Source organism: Papio anubis, chromosome 11 (genome assembly GCF_008728515.1).
Source record: "Papio anubis isolate 15944 chromosome 11, Panubis1.0, whole genome shotgun sequence".
Lineage (NCBI taxonomy): Eukaryota > Metazoa > Chordata > Mammalia > Primates > Cercopithecidae > Papio > Papio anubis.
In genome coordinates, this window is record NC_044986.1 from 23,058,923 (window position 1) to 23,080,823 (window position 21,901).

The 21,901-nt window shown below is 39.1% G+C and overlaps 1 protein-coding gene across 2 annotated transcripts; it reads left to right on the forward strand.

The window, feature by feature from the left end:
* The first annotated feature begins 7,796 nt into the window (after window positions 1-7,796).
* Window positions 7,797-20,030, forward strand: SMNDC1 (survival motor neuron domain containing 1). Of its 2 annotated transcripts, XM_009215333.1 has the most exons (7): window positions 7,801-8,016; window positions 9,174-9,293; window positions 12,003-12,192; window positions 13,946-14,088; window positions 15,018-15,179; window positions 17,694-17,847; window positions 18,793-20,030. In XM_009215333.1, the coding sequence occupies exons 3-7, from the start codon at window positions 12,190-12,192 to the stop codon at window positions 18,928-18,930; spliced, it is 600 nt and encodes a 199-aa protein (XP_009213597.1). In that variant the 5' UTR covers window positions 7,801-8,016; window positions 9,174-9,293; window positions 12,003-12,189; the 3' UTR covers window positions 18,931-20,030. The 2 variants fall into 2 exon arrangements, with proteins under 2 accessions (XP_003904294.1, XP_009213597.1); XM_003904245.2 differs by lacking the exon at window positions 12,003-12,192 and having other exon boundaries at window positions 7,797-8,016.
* Window positions 20,031-21,901: the final 1,871 nt, after the last annotated feature.

The window sequence follows — 21,901 nt, forward strand, 5'->3', positions numbered from 1 at the left end:
AATACAAATAATGTAGACTAATTCACCCCATTCCTCTTTTTTCTAAGATAAATGATCTGTAAGTGACATGAATATGGGGTGGGGAATATCCAGATGAGAAGGGTACTTTCAGGGACTGTGATGCAAATGAATCCAATTGAACTCCGAGTTTAAAAGACTGTCTTAAGACTGCTGCTGGAGCTGCTATACGAGGAAGTTAAACAGGGCCAAAAGATGAAAAAAACGTCCTATCACAACATCAGAAGGGAAGACCCACTGGACTCTCCTGCATGTGGGGAAGTCAAAGTAATTCTTTCACATGTTAATCATGCTTTCCTTCCTGCCCTTCAAAGAGCTCCTGGTGACTGCTTCAGCCTCTACTGCCCACATCTTTCCTGCTAAACCTTGACCTATCTGGCCTTCTATTGTCTTTTGTTTCTGACAATGCTTTTGTAATCTCCTGTATTACTTCTCAGCTTGTTAAACTATTGCTAATGCCCAGAGTTCCCTGCAACTACCTTCTGCTCTTCCCCATCATCCCCAAACACACACGTACACACACACCTCCCAAAACGATTCTAAAAGGCGTTTTAGCTAGTCTATCTATATTTTTCATTTTGAAAAATTTGAAACAATCACTTCTATAGAACACTTCTATAGTCAGTATAGGACATTCTCCTAAGAAGCCATAAAATAGTTTTTACATCTAATACAATTAGCAATAATTTAATATAATCTAATATTGAGTCCATACTTAAATTTTCCAGGGGTCCCTAAATTTTTTTACAGCTTTATTTTTTGAAACCAAGATCAATCAAGACTTATCCATAGACTTGTTACATCTGTTTACCTCTTAATCTAGAACATTTCCCCACACTTTTCAATGTCACTGACCTTTGGAAAAATTTAGGTGTTTTCTTATAGAATGTCCCATATTCTGGATGTAGTTCTTCCCTCATGCTCAATTTACTTGTTCCTTTATGCCCATATTTCTTGTATACTGGAAGTTGGGTCAATAAGCTTGATTGTATTCAGGTTAAGCATTTTTGGCAGCCTTCCTTCACAGGTAATGCTATTATTGCTTCATGTTGCATCAAATCAACAGGCATATAAAATCAAGTTGTTCCACAATTAGCAGTACTAAACTTGATCTCTGGGTTAAGTTGGTGACAGCTGAATTTTATCATAGTAAGATATATTTCCCCTTTGTAATTATTGAATAGTCTGTGGGGATACTTTGTATGTAAGTGTGATACTTTGACATCATGCCAGCATCTTCCTTTTCCCTACCTCCTTTCACCAGATGGGTTTTAGCTTCTGATGATATTTGCCTGAATTATTGGAAATGGCAAATGGTGATTTTTCTGATTCTGTCATTTTATTTATATGAATTGGCTGACATTCTTCTTTAAAGAGAAACTCCCTTCCCAAACTCTTTGAGTATCACTCTGGACTTAATGGATTTTTAAAATGTATTGAAGGCTTTGATGATCTATTAATTATTCTTTTTAGTGGCCAAATTGTCTCATATGTGGCTAGTGGACCCCACTTGAGCTGGGCTCTGTGGGCTTTTAACTTGACCTTATTCATTCTGGGGCACTTCCATGATTTCTGGCAAGGTATTTCAGGCTTAACTTTCTTTTTTTGTACTTTATGGGCCTGAAACCAGAAATTAGCCATTTCTCTAAGAAACATTGTTTCCTTTTAGTGGGGATTGGCATTTTGATATCAAGCTGTGGGCATTCTCTAGTGGGGTGACATTGCTTCTAATAAATATACATATGAAAAATTCTAATTCAATTTAACATCAGAGGTTTTAACATCAGTTTTTCCCACTGTAAGAGAAAAGAAGTACAAATATAAAAGAAGGTGGATCTTCTTTTATACAATACAAAAAGGATATTTGTATTTCTTTTCTTTTAGAGTTTCTACTAATAAATTTATTGTTTGTTTTATAGTAGGCCTAAGAGTTTCAAAATTTACCAATACCACTACTGGCAATAAATCTGTAGTGTTTGAGGGCTTTTGCTTGTTTTCATTCTTTTTGCTCTCAGAATATAAACCACTAAGAATGTATAGTTGGAGTACTACTTCTAAATAAGTAGTAAAACACTGCCATTTCAGGGCCAGGAGCGGTGGCTCACGCCTGTAATCCCAGCACTTTGGGAGGCCGAGGCGGGCAGATCACGAGGTCAGGAGTTCAAGACCAGCCCGTCCAGCATGGTGAAACCCCATCTCTACTAAAGATACAAAAAAAAATTAGCTGGGCATGGTGGCACACGCCTGTAGTCCCAGCTACTTGGGAGGCTGAGGCAGGAGAATTGTTTTAACCTGGCAGGTGGAGGTTGCAGTGAGCTGAGATTGTGCCACTGCACTCCAGCCTGGGCAACAGAGCGAGACTCCGTCTCAAAAAAAAAAAAAAAGGAACTGCTATTTCTGGCCAGGCACGGTGGCTCATACCTGTAATCCTAGCACTTTGGGAGGCCGAGGGGGGTGGATCACCTGAGATAAGGAGTTCGAGACCAGCCTGGCCAACATGGTGATACCCCGTCTCTACTAAAAATACAAAAATTAGCCAGGCGTGGTGGCAAATGGCTGTAATCCCAACTACTCGGGCGGCTGAGACAGGAGAATTTCTTGAACCCAGGAAGTGGAGGTTGCAGTGAGCCGAGATTGTGCCACTGCACGCCAACCTCCAGCCTGGGCAACAGAGTGGGACTCTATCTCAAAAAAAAACAACAACAACAAAAAAACAAGGACGGGCGCGGTGGCTCAAGCGTGTAATCCCAGCACTTTGGGAGGCCGAGACGGGTGGATCACGAGGTCAGCAGATCGAGACCATCCTGGCTAACACAGTGAAACCCTGTCTCTACTAAAAAATACAAAAAATTAGCCGGGTGTGGTGGCGGGCGCCTGTAGTCCCAGCTACTCGGGAGGCTGAGGCAGGAGAATGGCGTAAACCCGGGAGGCGGAGCTTGCAGTGAGCTGAGATCGGGCCACTGCACTCCAGCCTAGGTGACACAGCGAAACTCCGTCTCAATAAAAAAAAACAAAAAAAAAAAAAACAAAAAAAAACCCCTGACATTTCTTATCCTGTAAAGCCTTAGACTATAATCTTTTCTCAAACTCAAGAAATTCTTGTTTTCTGTTTTCAGTGGCATATTTTTGTTTTTTAGTGGTACAGTCTTCTGTTCCTCAATGGTACGTGTAAAACACAGAATACTTGAAAATGCACATCCTCAGCCAACAGACACATGAAAAAATGCTCATCATCACTGGCCATCAGAGAAATGCAAATCAAAACCATCTTATACCAGTTTTGAGATACCATCTTATACCAGTTAGAACGGCGATTAGTAAAAAGTCAGGAAACAACAGGTGCTGGAGAGGATCTGGAGAAATAGGAACACTGTTGGTGGGACTGTAAACTAGTTCAATCATTGTGGAAGACAGTGTGGCGATTCCTCAAGGATCTAGAACTAGAAATAGCTTTTGACCCAGCCATCCCATTACTGGGTATATACCCAAAGGATTATAAATCATGCTGCTATAAAGACACATGCACACGTATGTTTGTTGCGGCACTATTCACAATAGCAAAGACTTGGAACCAACCCAAATGTCCATCAATGATAGACTGGATTAAGAAAATGTGGCACATACACACCATGGAATACTATGCAGCCATAAAAAAGGATGAGTTCATGTCCTTTGTAGGGACATGGATGCAGCTGGAAACCATCATTCTCAGCAAACTATCGCAAGGACAGAAAACCAAACACCGCATGTTCTCACTCATAGATGGGAATTGAACAATGAGATCACTTGGACACAGGATGGGGAACGTCACATACCAGGGCCTGTCATGGGGTGGGGGTGGGGGGAGGGATTCCATTAGGAAACATATGTAATGTAAATGAGGAGTTAATGGGTGCAGCACACCAACATGGCACATGTACACATATGTAACAAACCTGCACATTGTGCACATGCACCCTAGAACTTAAAGTATAACAATAATAATAAAAAAAGAAAATGCACATCCTAAGGCTAGCTGTGCCATACAAATTTAAGCAAACAATTCAGTATTGCTATGACTGATGAATATCTGAGCGCCTGCACTGACCAACACCATTTTCAGGTTGTTTTCCATCAACTTTAAATGGATGATGCCACCTAAGCTTCATCCCAGGATACATGTGTTCCATGCAGTGTATCCAAAAACACTCAAATAAGCACAAAAAGGTAAGTAGCTTGTCCTGCAGCAAATTATGCAAAGATTCAAATCACTTATTAGGACTAAAGAAAGGAGCATAAAACAATTACTATGATTACGTACACAACTCTAATCCATTACCTTTGGCATTTTGTCAAAATAGAAAAAAAGCGACCAAATCTGGGGCTCCTTTTAGTCAGGAAATGATACAATAAAAGCTGAGATAAAGAATGCAGTCTCTGCCCCACGGAGGTGGCTCACCCTGTAATTCCAGCACTTTGGGAGGACAAAGTGGGTAGATTACTTGAGCCCAGGAGTTTGAGATCAAACTGGGTAACATAGCGAAACTCTGTCTCTAGCAAAAAAAATAATAATAATACAAAAATTAGCCAGGCATGGTGGCGTGTGCCTGTAGTCCCAGCAACTAGGGAGGCTGAGGCAGGAGGTTTGCTTGAGTCTGGGAGGCAGAGGTTGCAGCGAGCCGAGATTACACCACTACAATCCAGCCTAGGCAACAGAGTAAGACCCAGTCTCAAAAACAAAACAAAACAAAACAAAAAACCCAAACCTATTTGACCAATATGTATTACTTCATTGCATATTCTTCTGCTCTGCAGTGGGGTGGCACATTTCCAAAGAAAACTATACTTTAAAAAAAAATTTTTTTTAATTTAGGCTGGGTGCTGTGACTCACGCCTGTAATCTCAGCACTTTGGGAGGCCGAGGCGGGCGGATTGCCTGAGGTCAGGAGTTCAAGATCAGTCTGGCCAACATGGTGAAACCCCATTTCTACTAAAAATACAAAAAAAATTAACCAGGCATGGTGGCACACATCTGTAATCCCAGCTACTTACAAGGCTGAGGCAGGGGAATTGCTTGAACCACGGAGGTGGAGGTTGCAGTGAGCTGAGATCGCACCACTACACTCCAGCCTGGGCGACAGAGCGAGAATCCATCTAAAATAAAAAAAATTAATTTTTAAAAATTTGTGACAGGATCTCACTATGTTGCCCAGGCTGGAGTGCAGCAGCTATTCACAGGCACAGAGTGTGCTGCAGCCTCAAACTTCCAAACTCCCATCTCAGCCTTCCAAGTAGCTGGGTGCCATGGTGCCATACTTTAATTTTCTTTAGTAGAAATAGCTGTATATTCTGATGACAATTTGGAACCTTTACATTTTATTTATTTACCGTCTTTCAATAAAATAAAAATCATGTTTCAAAACTGAAGGTTTAAGATATTGCTCTTTTTTTGAATAAACATGATTAAGTTTGAACACAAATGTTTTAAGAAAAATCAGACACTGAAAGTAAATTTTGACACTTCAAAGGAAGTACTAATTCAGAAAGCCTATCTGAAGTATTGCTGTTAGTTTTGTCTGCTCCAGTTTTGTCTGGAGAAACACTGCATACAATTGTGAAAATTAAGTGAACATGTGTAGAGTGCTTAGAATGGTATCTGGCACATACAAACTGTTATTTCTTTGTGAAAATTAAAATTTAATACAGCTTTTCTTTATAAATGAATGTTGCATAGATAAAAACAATCCTGAAAACAAAATTATTAAGATAGTATAGAAATCTATAATGGAACCGATAATGAATATTTCCCGATTTTCTGATCTATGGGGTTCAGGAAAAGTTCTCATTTAAGAGATTTTTACACAATAAGGTTTACTTTATATTCAAGGAAGTTTCTCCTCACATCGGTTCTTAAAACACACAATTACAGTAACAGCAGTTCTCTAAAACTACATTTTATTTTAAACAAATCTCTTCTTTATTTAAAAGCACATGCTTTCTGGTTTGTCTTCCCTCTTAATTCTAGCTACACACTGCTGCCTTCTGCTGCAATTTCAATCTTTCTAAGTTGACTGCCATCCCAATCACACAAACCTGACCTAGTTTCCATCTATACCGGTTATCTGACTCACTATAAGGGTTACGTGTGTGTATGTAGACAACAAAAGGGAAGGCTCCTTGAAAAGAAAGCAAGGGACTAAAGATGTTGGTACAGTTCAAAAGATCCCATCTGAGAAGTGGGCCTTTTTTTTTTTGGTTTTTTTTTTTTTGAGACGGAGTTTCACTCTTGCTGCCCAGGCTGGAGTGCAATGGCATGATCTCGGTTCACCGCAACCTCTGCCTCCCAGGTTCAAGCGATTCTCCTGCCTTAGCCTCCCGAGTAGCTGGGATTACAGTAGCTCGGACACGCTCGGCTTTTTTTTTTTTTTTTTTTTTCCCCTTTTTGTATTTTTAGTAGAGACGGGGTTTCTCCATGTGGTCAGGCTGGTCTCAAACTCCTGACCTCAGGTGATCCGCAAGAAGTGGGCCTTTTTATGGGTCCAGCAACAAACTGCCCACCTCCCAGGAAAGGTTGCTTCCTGGCATCTATATAACCCTTTGTGTCTCAGGCCTTTATTGTTTTTTCAATTGAAAGAAAATTATATACAAGTGGTTAAAAAAAAAAAAAAAAAAAGAGAGAGAGAGAGAGAGAAGGGCCGGGCGCGGTGGCTCAAGCCTGTAATCCCAGCACTTTGGGAGGCCGAGACGGGAGGATCACGAGTTCAGGAGCTCGAGACCATCCTGGCTAACACGGTGAAACCCCGTCTCTACCAAAAAATACAAAAAACTAGCCAGGCGAGGTGGTGGGCGCCTGTAGTCCCAGCTACTCGGGAGGCTGAGGGAGAACGGCGTAAACCCGGGAGGTGGAGCTTGCAGTGAGCTGAGATCTGCCACTGCACTCCAGCCTGGGCGACAGAGCGAGACTCCGTCTCAAAAAAAAAAAAAAAAAAAAAAGAAAGAAGAAGAAAAGGAAAAAGAGTAAACAGCAAAGAATGCAATCAATAAAACATTTGGCTTCCATTCCAAACCTCTGGACAGGTTTGTGTATCTGTCCAGAACGCGTATATATTATTACAAACATACACAAGGGGCATTTCTTTTTGAACACAAATGTCAGTATTCCTACCACTCTGTTTACCATTCTAGACTAACTTGGACTTTGTTCCCTATCAGGCGAGATTAACCCAACTAAATTAAAATCAAGTAGGTTTTAACAAAAAAGATTTTAAAGAAATCAATCTCCTCTCCAATAGGTTATTTCTGTCACGATTTAATTAGCTTTCTGTTGCTACCAAGCCTTGTATCATATAAAGCAGTGGTTCTCAGGCCGGGCGCGGTGGCTCACGCCTGTAATCCTAGCATTTTGGGACGCCGATGCGGGGGGATCGCTTGAGCCCAGGAGTTGGAGACCAGCCAGGGCAACATAAGGAGAGCCCCCACCAACACCCCACCCAACCCACCACCACCGCTCCCGAAAAGCAGTGATTCCCAGACGTCAGCAGACATTGCTATCATCCGGTGGGCTTGTTAAAAGAGAGTCTCTGGATTCAGGAGGTCTGGGGTGGGGCTTGAGAATTTGCATTTCCAATAAATTCCAAGCCGGAACTCCAGGAAGATAACCTACATTCCGCGCCTGGCGCAGCCCAGCTACGCCATATCCGTCCTAGGCCCCGCCTACTCTGCGTCCCTAACAGCCAGGGACAGGCTAGAGGGCGCGCAGAGTCACGTGAGTCGAGCGAACTCGTGCGAGAGTTTGTATTTCTCGCGAGACTTCACCGTCTCTGTCTTTTCCTCCTTCCAGTGCCCGGCTTTCCTCCCCTCCCCCCTCGCCGCCGACCGAGTTCTTCCTTTTCAGACCGAGTCGTCTTGTCGTCGCGGAGATTTTCCTTCTACTGTTGCTGCTGCTGCTGCCGCCACCACTACCACTGGGCTTATTTGCCCCGACCCCTTCCCGCTGCCCCGCCCCCAGCCCCACACAAGGTAACAACCCCCTTGAGGGAGAGAGTGAGGCCTGGCCGGGCCCGGGTCCCTCCCGAGGTGAAGCGGAGGCCCAAGGCCGAGGAACCCGCCTCGCCGGAGACGCCCAGGTTCTGGCCCTGGAGCCCGGAGCCATGGCCGTCTCCCAGCCAGAGCTGAGCCTCGGCGGCCCGGCCGGCGCTGGCCTCCGTGCTGCGGCGGCAAACACGGCCCGCAGGGGACCGGATCGGGTGGGGCTGGGCGCCGCGCGGCTCCTTGTGGAGCTTGCCTGTTGGAGCACAGCGGGGCTCTGGCGGTGGTCCTGAGCTGGCGTTTGGATTTCCAGGTCCGAATGATCGAGTTGTGGCGGGCTTTGAGGCGCTGCCTGGCGGGGAGGAGAGCAGCCTGGGTCGCTGTAACTCTTGGGGGCCTTTTCCGGCTCCCAGCCTTTGGTTGGACGGGAATTTTACGAGAGAGAAGAGTCCTCGGAAACGTCGTACATTTGCTTATAAACCATCAAAAAGGGTTAATTAGTGTCTTATTTTCAGGAAACTGAGTGAGCTGGATTTGGCGAAAGGCTCATTCCTTAGAACGTCTAAATGGGAGAGTACCTGTGCTGTTCTTTTTGCTGAAGTTAATGCAGCGATAAATAGTTAAGCGACTGGGCGAAAGATTTTTGTTCTGGAGAAGCACTTTTAAATACACTCTTTATTGAATAGTTCACGTAAAGTTAGTTGTTTGTGTAGTTAAGTTAAAAACGTACTTGTTTGACTTTGGAAGCGTACTTTAGTGCTTAAAAATAAGTATTTGGATTGTTTTTGAAAGTTTCGACTTTTCCAGCAGAGTAGTGCTTTTTAAAAAGGTAACGATTATTGAGCCGAACTCAGCACCTACCCTGTGGATAGGAGTTAAAAGAAAATTAGAAATTTCTTTGTATCTGTATGCTTTTTAAAAGTATGGACTATGTATCTCAAGTTTATAATCTTCGGAAGCTGTTGCCTTTAAGTTTGTGGTTTAGGTGAAGTCTAAACTGAGAGTAAAGGTAATGGTGGTGAATTAAGCTGCAGTGTTAGAAGGAGTTGGAGGCAAAAACTGGTAATTCAGGCAGACAGGGAAGTTAGTTTTTTATGCCTTGATTTTTGCTTCAGTTTTCGTGGTCTAACCCTTTTTATTTTCCCCAGATGTCAGAGGATTTAGCAAAGCAGCTGGCAAGCTACAAAGCTCAGCTCCAGCAAGTTGAAGCTGCATTATCTGGAAATGGAGAAAATGAAGATTTGCTAAAATTGAAGAAAGATTTACAAGTAAGTATGGGTAGGCAATTGTAGTTTTTTCTCTGTTTTTCAAATTATTGCTTGAATCCCTAAGTACTCAAAGCGCCTTTTGAGGGGTTACACCCCACCCTGCGTATATAGGTAAATTGTGTAGGTACTGTGGTTTGTAGAAGTAGGGTTGTTTCCCCAGTTCTCAGGGTTCTGTACATCAGAGGGAATGACATATTGTTCTTTGTTATATAAATCTTGGGTACTTACATGATTTTTAAAAACAAAAGTTGGTAGAAATTTCTAAGTCTCTCAGATTTTCAAGACGAGAGGTACATGTAACTTCACAATGAAAAATACTTTTATTTTTTAAGACCTGGAAAATGAAATTTAGTTCAAAAAGTAACAAAGATTGAAGGAGAAAAATAGAACCTTAAGATTCCTTCTAATACCACAAGATTCTTTGAAAATGCGTGACTTTCCCCCCTCCCCCAAAACTTGTGGGTTATATCTTGTATTGAAAACACACTGCAAAGAGAGAGACATGTGCTCTGTATAATTGTTACACAGATGTTAGGACTTAAGGCTAGGTTTTACAGTAAAGTTGGTGACACTTGGGGAAATTGAACTATGTGGTGAAAAGGAGATCTTTGTCAAGTCCAGTAGATATGAAAACCTTTTTTTAAAAACCTGCACTGGGATTTCAAGACAGAGCCTTCATAGTAAATACCTTTTGTTTCTCAGGACACTGGACTGATTCAGAAAAATGCCATATATAATTTACAAATATATATGACTTTTAAGAGCTTCCTTGAAATTCTGAACCTGATTTTTAAAAAGTTTCAAGGGTGTTTTGATTAGAGATTGCTTTACCAATTGAGTACTAAACTTGAATCTGTATCCTGTCTAAAAATTATTTCCCTCCCTTTATTATTCCAGTGTCCATTAAAACTATTACTATTTTAGGGATATCACAACTGCAGACAAACTTAACTGAAATAGGGTCCAGATTTGGGATTCTGGAACTGCTTATCTGGGCATAATTAAAATGAGTTGAATACTTTCAAATTCTAGATTTAGAATAAAATTGCAGTAGTATGTTATTTTTAAACACACACAAACCATCTGGGATAATTTCAATATGAACAAGACCCCTCTTCGATACGTGGAAGCCAGGCCTGTGGGTTTCAGGGTGCCAGTCAATAAGAAAAAGATGTTTTGGGAGCATTTTCTCCCACTCCCAGGCCCTTAAGTGAAAAATAACCCAATGGTTTGCCACCTGTCCATTTGATTTGCTCACATGTTGTGAGTATACATTGAAGATGAGGCAACAGAGGTACACCAACCTCTTTTCTTACACTCTGTAAAGCACTTTCTGTTTGTCCCAAAGAGAGATGCCTCGACTACCTTTACCAACTTAAGCAGTCCTTTTTTAGGAAAATAAAACATTGGGTGCCAGTGTTTTGTATATTGCTTCCTGGGCAGTGGGAGGAGGGGTATTTGTTGAACTGGTTGGGTTGGGGAAGTTGGGAGTGGAGTTAGAAATAGCATTATCATCAGATCTTTTTAATATTTCTAGATTAATTCATCATTAGAGTCTGGGCAGAACTGCCTTACCATGTCATGATCATCGTAGTGGAAAGTACTGTAGGGGGAAACCATTGTGATAAACATTGTAGTAAGCCCCTAAAAGGCTTGCCTGCGGGGGTTCAGTTAATAATGACCTGGAAATCATTTTTCTGTAAAGTATCCTCTTTTCTGTAACCATTTAAAACAGCACTGTCCAGTAGAACTTTCTGTGATGATGGAAATGTTCTATATCTGCTTTTCAGTACCATAGCCACTAGCCACATTTGGTTGGATATTTGAAATACAGCTAGGTTTACTTAGGAGCTGAGTTTTTAATATAACTTAATTAGCCACATGTGACTACCATATTGGATGGCAAGAATTTAGAAGTGTAAGTTCTCATACTTCAGATAGTAATAACAATGTTTTTCCTGACCAGTCTTGATCAAAGTTTCTTCCCATTTTATTCTATCATTAGAAATTTCATTTTGGTCACTAGATAAGGTCTGTTTAGAATTGAAAACTACTCAAAAATGGAAACCATCTTTTAAGATGAGGTAATACTCTGAAAAGTATTTGGCTATATGCTTCCACCCAGTAATTGTTGTCTCCATTGAGACTATACTTACAGCTTCTATTTAGCTATGGGGGTTCCCCCGCTCATTCACCTCTTTTTTCCTTCTCTGCCTTCTGGGATGTATCGCATGCTATGGGTATTTAATTCAGCCTGTTACATTTGGTGAGAAGTCTGTTCAGACTGATTTTGTGGCTTCCTTATATTAATATTTTTTGACCATATGGTTTCTAATTTCTTGTGTTCCTCTATAGAATTAGATCCTTATCCTGGTTATTAATTTGTTTGCCCTTTGATTTATGACAAAATACTTTTTCTGCATCTTTTCAATGACTTCATTTTGCCAGTAAGGTTTCTATGTTTATCTCTTTCATGTACTGTCTTTCATAGAGACTAAAGTTATTCAGCAGGCAGCAAAATAATCTACTAAAGTCCTGCCTCTCTTTTTTCACTTAAAAAAGTGGGTGTAATAAAATCCAGGCTAGCTAGCTGACTAGCTCCCCGGGCAGTCTATGATAATCACAGATAGTCAATTTATTAGGCTGTTTTGCTGAATAAGCTGGTTCTAAAGGAGGCAGGGGTCAAGTCACTTGTCTCATATATTACAGTGGCTCTCTGCATCCCCGAAACGCCTTCCTTCAGTAAGCAGAGTGCTTGAGTGCACCCCCTTTGACCTGCTGATATGTAGATCACAACACCTGATGCTTCCTGGAATTGCCGATTACTGTAACTGCTGCCCATCTGTCGATGAAGGAGCAGTTTCAGAACTCAGACTTGAGGGAGGAAAAGTAATTAATGGTATGTACCTTCAAGAACCCCCTCATACATAAAATAGTTTTTCTAATACTTTGGTCCATACGCACATGTGAAGAATAGAAATTTAGAAGGTTCTTCATAGTTTGTTGGGAGGGTTATGTAAAACCATGGCAAAGTTAGAGGACATGAGGAGTAAATGCTCTGGATTTTTTCTAAAAAAAAAGGTCATTTCAGCACAGGCCTCTGAATTCACTAATATGCACAGCTTTTCAGGACCCTTTTCTTTGATGAAATATATTTCTCTAACAAAGTGTATTTGGAAAATAGTTCTGTCCTAAAAGAAATAGAGTTCTAAATCTGAAACCTGCAAGTGCAGAATTCATGTCTGTGCTTAAGTTAAATGATCCCTAGGTGGATCTGGAAATATTTAATGATAGAGATTTGTGTGGGCTCTTGAGTCAGGCTTACTGGATTACATTCCTACCCCTAAAAGTGGTTAAAAGTAAGACCAGATAATTTACTCTTCTTTTGTGTACTACTTGATCTAGTTATTTGGAAGTTTCTTTGCTTTATTTGCAAAGGACTATCTAATTAAAAAGATCTAATTAATGGCTAGTTGGCAACTAACAAAACTTAGAGATATTATTCCTACTAAATTTTTAACTCAAACCAAAGTGTTCTATTTATTTATTTATAAAATTAACCTTTCTTGAAGAGATTTAAGACTCAAATATTAGTTTTTTCAGAAATAGCCAGGAAGATTTAGAATCTTTAGAAGAGAGGTAATATTTAACTTTCTTGGCTACTGAATCAGATTTACTATTATGAAACCTCAGTGGGAACTAGAAGAAACTCAGTACATAGTTTAATTTTGTTCATTTTTCTCCCCAAACACACAGTATGATGTTTTAAATGCAACAGTGGGTGAACAGCTACGCCAGTTCTTAGATCAGATAAGATGCATAGTGTGGATCTTCATTAGAGTAAAAATGTAGTAGATAGGTAGCAGAATCTGTCAGTTTGTACTATTCTCAATTTTTTAGCCATCCCTACACCAGACATCTTTGAATGAAGCCAATAAATGTAAGCCTGAATTAGAAAAAAATATTTGCCACACAGAAAGGCATTGCCTATGTGTGTTACCTTTTTTCCCCCCTTTTAAATGAAGCTGTGCTGATGTGCTTAACATTAAGGTATGGAACATTTAAAATCTAACCTGGTAATTTGCTTACCCAGATGGGGTGAGTTTTACAGTAATTGAATAGGAAGACCACTGGTTTCTGTTACATATGCCTATAGTATTTTAGTTGAGATATGTATAAGTAGGAACATTTTTGTTACTAATAAAGCTGCTTAAACTGTTTTGGAATTGTTTGGCAGTTAATACTGCTGAGTAATGCCCTATAAAACAGTACAGTTGCATAAAATACGTTACAATAAGAATATCTAATTCAGTCCCTCATACTTGACTTTCTCATCTTTAGAGAGATCTATTCAGCTAAAATAGGCACTTAGAAATGGTATAAGCTCAAGTCTTACATTTTCATTAGTATTTGTGGTTAAGTTGAAAGGCAACTATATGGGCTTAAATCACAGCTCTACCACTTAACTCGTAGAAAATACTGTATCTCAGTTTCTACATGGGGATAATCACAGTACTTGCTTAATAGTGTTATGAACTGCAAATGAAATATATAGAGAGTACTTAGTGTACAGTATGAAAGCTGTCATCAAAAACAAAGTTGACAGTGAGAATTACGAAAATAATGTTGTGGTTTTTGTTTTTCTTTTTTAGGAAGTTATAGAACTAACCAAAGACCTTCTGTCAACTCAACCTTCTGAGACGCTTGCAAGTTCAGACAGTTTTGCTTCTACTCAACCTACTCATTCATGGAAAGTAGGAGACAAGTGTATGGCAATCTGGAGTGAAGATGGACAGTAAGTGTAGAAAAAAAAACCCTAACTGTAACATGAAATAATAAAATACAATGGTAAGAAGTTTTTATTCAGTTTTAACTACCCTATTTTAATCTTCACTTCTATTAGGCAGTATGATTCATAGAGCCAATTTGATTCTTGGGTGGTTGCCATTAATACAGTTTAGTTTTAGCTTTAGATTAAGTTTCGGGGATAAGAATGACTTGGATTCTAGAGGAAGGAAAAACAGGACAGTGAATGGGTGTTTTCTAAAATAATCTAAATTCTTTTCTCCTCAAATTGAAAATTGAGTGAACGGCTGGTTTTTCTGAGAATTCTGTGAAGAGCATACACTGAAATCATTCCTATAAGAAATACTTTTCGCTGGGTGTGGTGGCTCATGCCTGTAATCCCAGCACTTTGGGAGGCTGAGGTGGGTGGATAACTTGAGATCAGGAGTTAGAGAGCTGCCTGACCAACATGGTGAAACCCCATCTCTACTGAAAATACAAAAATCAGCCAGGTGTGATGGTGTGTGCCTGTAATCCCAGCTACTTGGGAGGCTGAGGCATGAGAATTGTTTGAACCTGGGAGGCGGAGGTTGAAGTGAGCCAAGATTGCAATACTGCACTCCAGTCTGGGTGACAGTGAGACTCTGTCGCAAAAAAGAAAAGAAACCTCTTCTCAAAGACATTAAAGCACATTGGGTAGATACATGCAAGAGACTTTCCCAGCAATATTTTGATTAGGATGTCTTTTTTTTTTTTTTTTTTTTTTGATAAAATACAACTAACTTCAACCACTCTTTTGTATTCTCTTTGCTAAAACAACCATTTGATTATAGAAGTTTCATTATAGACACATGTAATAATTGTATCACTACAGTATAAGTCTTGTAGGCTGAGTACTAAACCTTTACTCACCTGCTTACAGCCATGATATCTTTACAGGTGTTATGAAGCGGAGATTGAAGAGATAGATGAAGAAAATGGCACCGCTGCAATCACCTTTGCTGGTTATGGCAATGCTGAAGTGACTCCACTGTTGAACCTCAAGCCTGTAGAAGAAGGAAGGAAAGCAAAGGAGGACAGTGGCAACAAACCCATGTCAAAGTAAGTGACTTTGACTTTTCCATTTTAGGTGTAATCTTCCCCACTTGGATACTTGAAGTAGTCTGCAGAGAGAATCTATGCATAAGAAAGTTATAATACTGTTTTACTGTTGTTTTGAAGATTAGCAACAAAGGGTCAACATTGTCTGTATAAATGTGCCTAAGTGAAGATAATTTTGATTCCCATTTAGGCATTCAGTAAATATTAAGAAGATACTATGTACAATGAACATCTTCCCAGCATATTTTATAAGCCAGGTGCTGGGGCTACACCACAGGAGACCACCTCGGGCCTTGTCCCAACTGAGTTTATATTTAGAGAAGAAAACTCATCATTAATGAAGTGCTTTAATAATAGAGTGTAAACATTACAAAGGGGCTATAACAGATACTGTAAGGGAACAAGAGGTACTCAGCCTACACTTTTATTAGGGCAGATTTCTTTGAGAAAACGACATCTAAACTGAGATTTGAAAAGAATAAGAGATAACCAAGTACAAAGCTACAAGGTGATATGACTTTGATCTAGGATTGAATTTTTTGTTATTAATGAGCACTATGACCTTGGATAAGCTGTTTAACTCTGTTTCCTCGTCTGTAAGATAGGGGCCATACATTATTGGGTGTGAGGATTCAAATGATAAGTGTTAGTAAAGCTTGTAACAGTTCTTTACATGTAGTAGTAAGAGCTTAGTAAGTTTTAAAGAGGGGGTGAGCATGTAAAAGTAACAAATCCCTGTGGTAGAAACTTGGGACTTGGAAAGTGGGTGGTCTGAGAAGAGATTAGAGTGGTAAAGTCCAGAACATAAAGAGCTTTAAGCCACTGATAATATTTTAAGTAGAGGGGATATGATGTGCTCACATTTGAGCTTTAGAATGATCACTGTCAGTAGGGAGAGGCAGCTACTGCTGTGATACAGGTATAAGATGATGGCCTGAACCCAGGGAGTAGCAATGGGAATGGGGAACTATGCAGTTTTGAAAAGTAAGAGGCAGAATTAACAATATTTTGGTGAACTTCTGCGTATTTGCCACAACTTAGTCTTTTGATTTGTCAAGAGTTTTCAAAACTTTAGTTGCTACATATTTTTATTGGAATATGCAAAAATTATATATTAACGTAAGCATCCCAATAAAATCCAATTCTAGAACAATTGAGTTGTGTGTGTGTTTATATATATATATTTTTTTTATGTCTTTGTCATCTGTGTAAAAAGCCATAGCTTCATGGTGGTAATATGGTACCAGGGAGTCTAGATAATGCCCCTCTTAAAGATCTTTTTTTTTGAGACGGAGTCTTGCTTTGTCACCCAGGCTGGAGTGCAGTGGCCGGATCTCAGCTCACTGCAAGCTCCGCCTCCCGGGTTTACGCCATTCTCCTGCCTCAGCCTCCCGAGTAGCTGGGACTACAGGCGCCCACCACTGCGCCTGGCTAGTTTTTTGTATTTTTTAGTAGAGACGGGGTTTCACCATGTTAGCCAGGATGGTCTTGATCTCCTGACCTCGGGATCCGCCTGTCTCGGCCTCCCAAAGTGCAGGGATTACAGGCTTGAGCCACCGCGCCCAGCCTAAAGATCTTTTTTTCATCCTTTTGGTGAGAAGTCAGTGTTAACTGAGCAGAAATTATTGGGGGTTATAGGCTCTGATCCTATTTAGAATCTTATTTAGAATGTTTTTGAAACCCGCAGGTGTTTTGTTTTGATGAGAATTGTTAGCTATGATTTCCCTTTGTGCTGCTGCATTCTTCCAATGTAGGTAAAATATTTTATCTGCACTGAATCTCTTCATACATTTTTTTCTAAATGCCATACTTGTTAACTGTGTCTGTTTGGAAGTAGATGAAGGCTTAGATACCCATTAATACTGAAACTCAACTTACTCCTAAAACAACTGGTAACAGCTATACAAAAGTAAAATAGAAAGTCATAGTTGAGGCTGGGCACAGTGGCTCAAGCCTGTAATCCCAACACTTTGGGAGGCCAAGGCAGGTGGATCACTTGAGGCCAGGAGTTCAAGACCATCCTGGCCAACATGGCAAAAACCCATCTCTACTAAAAATACAAAAGTTAGCTGGGCATGGTGGCACACGCCTATAGTCCCAGCTACTAGGGAGGGTGAGGCACAAGAATCTCTCGAACCCAGGAGGTGAAGGTTGCAGTGAGCCAAGAGTGCCACTGTACTCCAACTCCAGTCTGGATGACAGAACAAGACTCTAACGCAAAATTAAAAAATAAAAAAATTATAGTTGGAATGTTTACTTTATATGGGTAAATAGATTATACTTATGTTTGAAAGCTCCCAAGGATGTTATTTAAAAAAAAAAAAATTGCTTAGTAATTCTGGGTGATTGGTACTGATTTTAATGAGTTAGTACTTTTTATTCATAGACCATTGTATATGTTTGATTTTTTTTTTTTTTTTTTTTTTTTTTTTTTTGGCACTGCCGGTGTCTTCAAGGAAGTCATTCTTGTATAATAAGTCTCAACAGTTGACATTTAACTTTTTTTTCATGCAGAAAAGAAATGATTGCCCAGCAGCGTGAATATAAAAAGAAGAAAGCTTTGAAAAAAGCTCAGAGAATAAAAGAACTTGAGCAAGAAAGAGAGGACCAGAAAGTGAAATGGCAACAATTCAACAACAGAGCCTATTCCAAAAACAAAAAAGGCCAGGTTGGTAAATCTTTTTATGACACTTTGTAAATTTGAGAAATGTGACTTATTAACTTTAAAATGAAAAGAGAAGTATGTAGATTTTTTTAAAGTATGATTAACTCAGATTTTGCATTCAGAATCCTTGTTGATGCTCAATTTAGCTTATTGAAAAATGTTAGCCATCGTCTCTGCATAAAAATATTACAAATGAGAGAATTTATATCAGGAATTACAAAAGGTCTATGTTCTTTTCCTTTAATAAACTAATATTTGAAAAAATGGTTGCTACTTGGAGGCAGTGTGCTTAACTCTACCTGCTTTGTTAACATGCCTTCATGCTGGGCATTAGGGGGTAGACTTTATTTAAAAGTACATTCAGTTTCCCTTGATACACTTATCTTTCTGAGTGTGTGTTGGGTAGAAAAAAACTGTAGCATTCATATAGGAAGTTGAGAATAAGGATAGCCTGACTTTCACCCATGTATTACTCGTCACTCTCATCAAGGTAGCCCTTCCATTGATGGACATGGCTTCTGGAAAGAAGTGCTTCCTTTTCATAAAGATGTTTATTTTGTGACAAATAAAGGCCGAGGGACTTAACAATTTAGATATCATAACAGGCCCCACAGTAAACCGCAATATAGCCAGAGCTTTAATCATGCTAAAATGGCTCGCTAACAGCTGAAGTTAGGATTTGAGTTTTCAAAACTAAAATTTTGAGGTATCAGAAAGCAAGTGTTATGAGTATTAGTGTCTAATGATATTTTCCTCAACTTAGAAGTTAGAGTAAATGGCTTCCAGCATGGGACCACTTCTGTACCCATTTTTTAACACTGAACAAAGGCAATATGCTTTTCTTCTTTTAAACATTAAAACCAGAATGTATTTTAACATTACTTAAAATTTGAAATTTTTTATTTTTTCCAATACTAATAGGAATGGTTTCTGTTTTCTTTCCCCTAGGTAAAGAGGAGTATTTTTGCTTCACCTGAGAGTGTGACTGGCAAAGTTGGAGTAGGAACTTGTGGAATTGCCGATAAACCTATGACACAATATCAAGATACCTCTAAATACAATGTCAGGCATTTGATGCCTCAATAATCAGAAAAACTGTTGGATTTCATCTCTGCAGGGCTTTACATTTACCTTTTTATCCTTATATTTTTCTAAAGGTAAATTATTTGTTAGATGAGTAAGCAAGATACCATTGTCGTCATTGGTTGACTTCAGTAGAATGAAACGTGAAGAAATTGCATTTGATAACTGCTATTTGTTTAACTTTTCTCATTATCAGTACCACGGTTCCCTCAAAGTTTGTTGAATAAAGCAACTTTTGTAGATGCTGTTTCATACAGCACTTAGATGAATTATTGATCTTCCTAATATCAGGCGCCTACTTAACCTATGGTATGTACTTTTTGTAAGTTGTAACTTGAAATTTTCAGATGCTTTGAACTTGACACATATTCTGGCAATTCATTGGAACACCAAGGCAAAAACACCAACCTGCTAAAGAGATCCTTTCATTTTTCTTATTTTCAACTTTAAAACTTAGCTGTCGTTCAGTTAAGCCTAAAGATAGGTTAATTTGTAAATGGCAAAGTTTGTTTTGAGGTTTTTCCTCAAAAACTTGTATCCTAGGCCTATTAGGCCATCTCTAAAATTGATGTGTTTTATTTTTATGTACTCTTAGTTCTATGTAAGAAACCTTAGGATAAGCTCCCTTTTCTAAGGTGTTTTTGTTTTTTGTATGTTTGCTTTTTTCCTGTTTTTTGTTTTTTTCATTTACGGCAGTGGTACCATGTTTTGGATGTGTAATGTTTATATGGGAGAACAAAAAGCTGATGTATAGCCCTGTATACAGTGTAGATACTATTTTTGTAAAAACACAAGGCTAAATTAATGAACAAGAGTACTGAATGTTTCATCATTAAAAATTTCTTGTATTTCTTGTGCATTAATCTGACCATAATTTCCCTGTATATTATGTTCATTTAGCTGTTTGTAATTTTTGTTAATTAGATCAAGTTGTCTGCATTTGTTGGTGTAAATGAACATCACAGTTATCCTGAGTTGAGTTTAAGCCAAATACATGCATAGAAAAGGGTCTTCCTGTTAATGGAAGAAGGTAATTTTTAGGATGTGTATTATTTCAGTTTTGTATCTTTAACTTTTATTAAATAAAGTGTTTTTAAAATCTCCAGGGTGTGTTAACAAAAGGGTAAGCTCTTTAGCTGTCAGCACTTAACAGTGATTAAACTTGCACACAGCATTGCCATGGAAGAGAATATTGAGTGTGAGAGGAAGGTTTCAGTAAATCCTTAAGTATTCCTTCCATTAGAAGAAATTGGATCTTAAAGGGCAAACTAGGCATGTGTTTATAGGATGTTCTCATTTTAATGGGTGTTTGTAGATTTTTGGAGGAAAGGGAAAATAAATTTTTATTTCATGAATTTTAACTTTTTTTATAAATTGAAACTTAGGACAGTGTTAGGTAGAATTCTCCATCTCTCCCTTCCACCCCCAACCCCTCTCAACCCAGGAGGGTCACTTTTTCTTCATATAATTCATGGCCACAGGGTAGGACACAAAGGACAGAAAGGCACAAATTGCAGTAGAAAAAGGGCTCTTTGAAGCCTGTAAACTTCTAAATAAAATAAAGTTTCTTATTGTAACATCTTAAGAGCTTATCAATAATCAAGAGTGGCCTTGATGGACTGCAAGAGAATCCTTTGAATTAAAAGCAATGGGAAGAAATTTGGTGTCATTGTGACCCCAGAAAATGGTTGTTGAGATTACCTTGGTGGTGTTAGAATAGTAATTCACCTGATGTTTGTGTAGGCAGGACTGTTAACAGTCTTGTCCCTCTTTTGACCCTGAGGGCCTTAGTTTTCCCAGAGGACTTTGCAGTAGGAGAGAGAAAAGGAATAAAAGTGACCTTATCAAAAAAAAACAAAAATCCATTTTGAAAATAGACCTTTAGAATGAAATCAGCAGCCATTGTGTCAAAGATCTAGACGTGGCCCTTTGGAAAATCCTAGTGTCAGGATGATGATTGTGTCTGAACTAAGGCAGGACTCCTGGGGAGACTACCTGTCAGTGTGATACTGAATTTGAGAAGACGCTCAATGAGAAGCATGATACCAACAGTATTTTACAATTGAAGGTGGTTAAGCTCTCTATTCTAAAACGAAATATAAACGTTGACCTTAAAAAGCTTTGTTAGAAAATTTAATGTGGAGTTTTCCCCATTAAGAAAGGAGACTTGAAGCTTTGAAACTGTGACAGACTGAAATGTTAAATACGGAGTTATGGGCCCCTAAGTAGAAATGGTTGCATGTAACTTACCAAAGCTTGACATTTGACTGTTGTTACCATTTCAAGGAAAGAACAGTTCTAACCTCCCGGAAATTAATAACCAAAATGTTTAGTTTTAGTAGTAATCACAGGTAACAAGTGCTATTTTAATTAACATGTAGGGAGGCCACAGAGTATATTGGAAAACAGCAAGGACTCTAGAACCAGACAAGTGTTTATTACCATTTATTACCTGTGTATTCCCATTTATTATTTGTGTATTCCTCTGACTCATTTTTCTCAGCTGTAGAATGGAAAAAGCTGTTGCAGTTTTAAGGATTGAGTTCAAATGTGTAAACAGCTTAAGAGTGTCTGGCATAAGCACTATAGAAGTGTCTGCTATTACTCTGCAGAGTGGCAATGGTGAATTATCTGGTATTTTTTCTGTAACTTCAACAGCAATCCACATTACAATGGATAACAATACCCATTGTTTATGATTTGAGGCATCCAATTATAACCATTATTCAAGTGTTACCAAAGTACCAAGGTTGTAAGATATATTTAGGATTCCTAGTTAAATGTTTGAACTAATTTGTATACTAGGGCATGTTTTCTTAATGGGAAGGGGGTGAAGGTTATAATAAAAGTCACCCCTAATGCTTGTTTAAAATTAAAGAGGAATTTGTGGACCTGGGACCAACCTTAGACTTATCCAGGCCAAGGTATGTCTGTCTGACGAACACCACAGGTGATCCTGATGTGCAGCCCCGTC

What these genes read in the sequence shown, in the direction of transcription:
- SMNDC1 (XM_003904245.2), top strand. Translation starts at nt 9,174, where the DNA reads ATGTCAGAGGATTTAGCAAAGCAGCTGGCAAGCTACAAAGCTCAGCTC. An exon ending in GGCAACAAACCCATGTCAAA is followed by an intron (nt 15,180 to 17,693) that starts GTAAGTGACTTT and finishes TTTTTCATGCAG; the next exon opens with AAAAGAAATGATTGCCCAGC. An exon ending in CCAAAAACAAAAAAGGCCAG is followed by an intron (nt 17,848 to 18,792) that starts GTTGGTAAATCT and finishes TCTTTCCCCTAG; the next exon opens with GTAAAGAGGAGTATTTTTGC.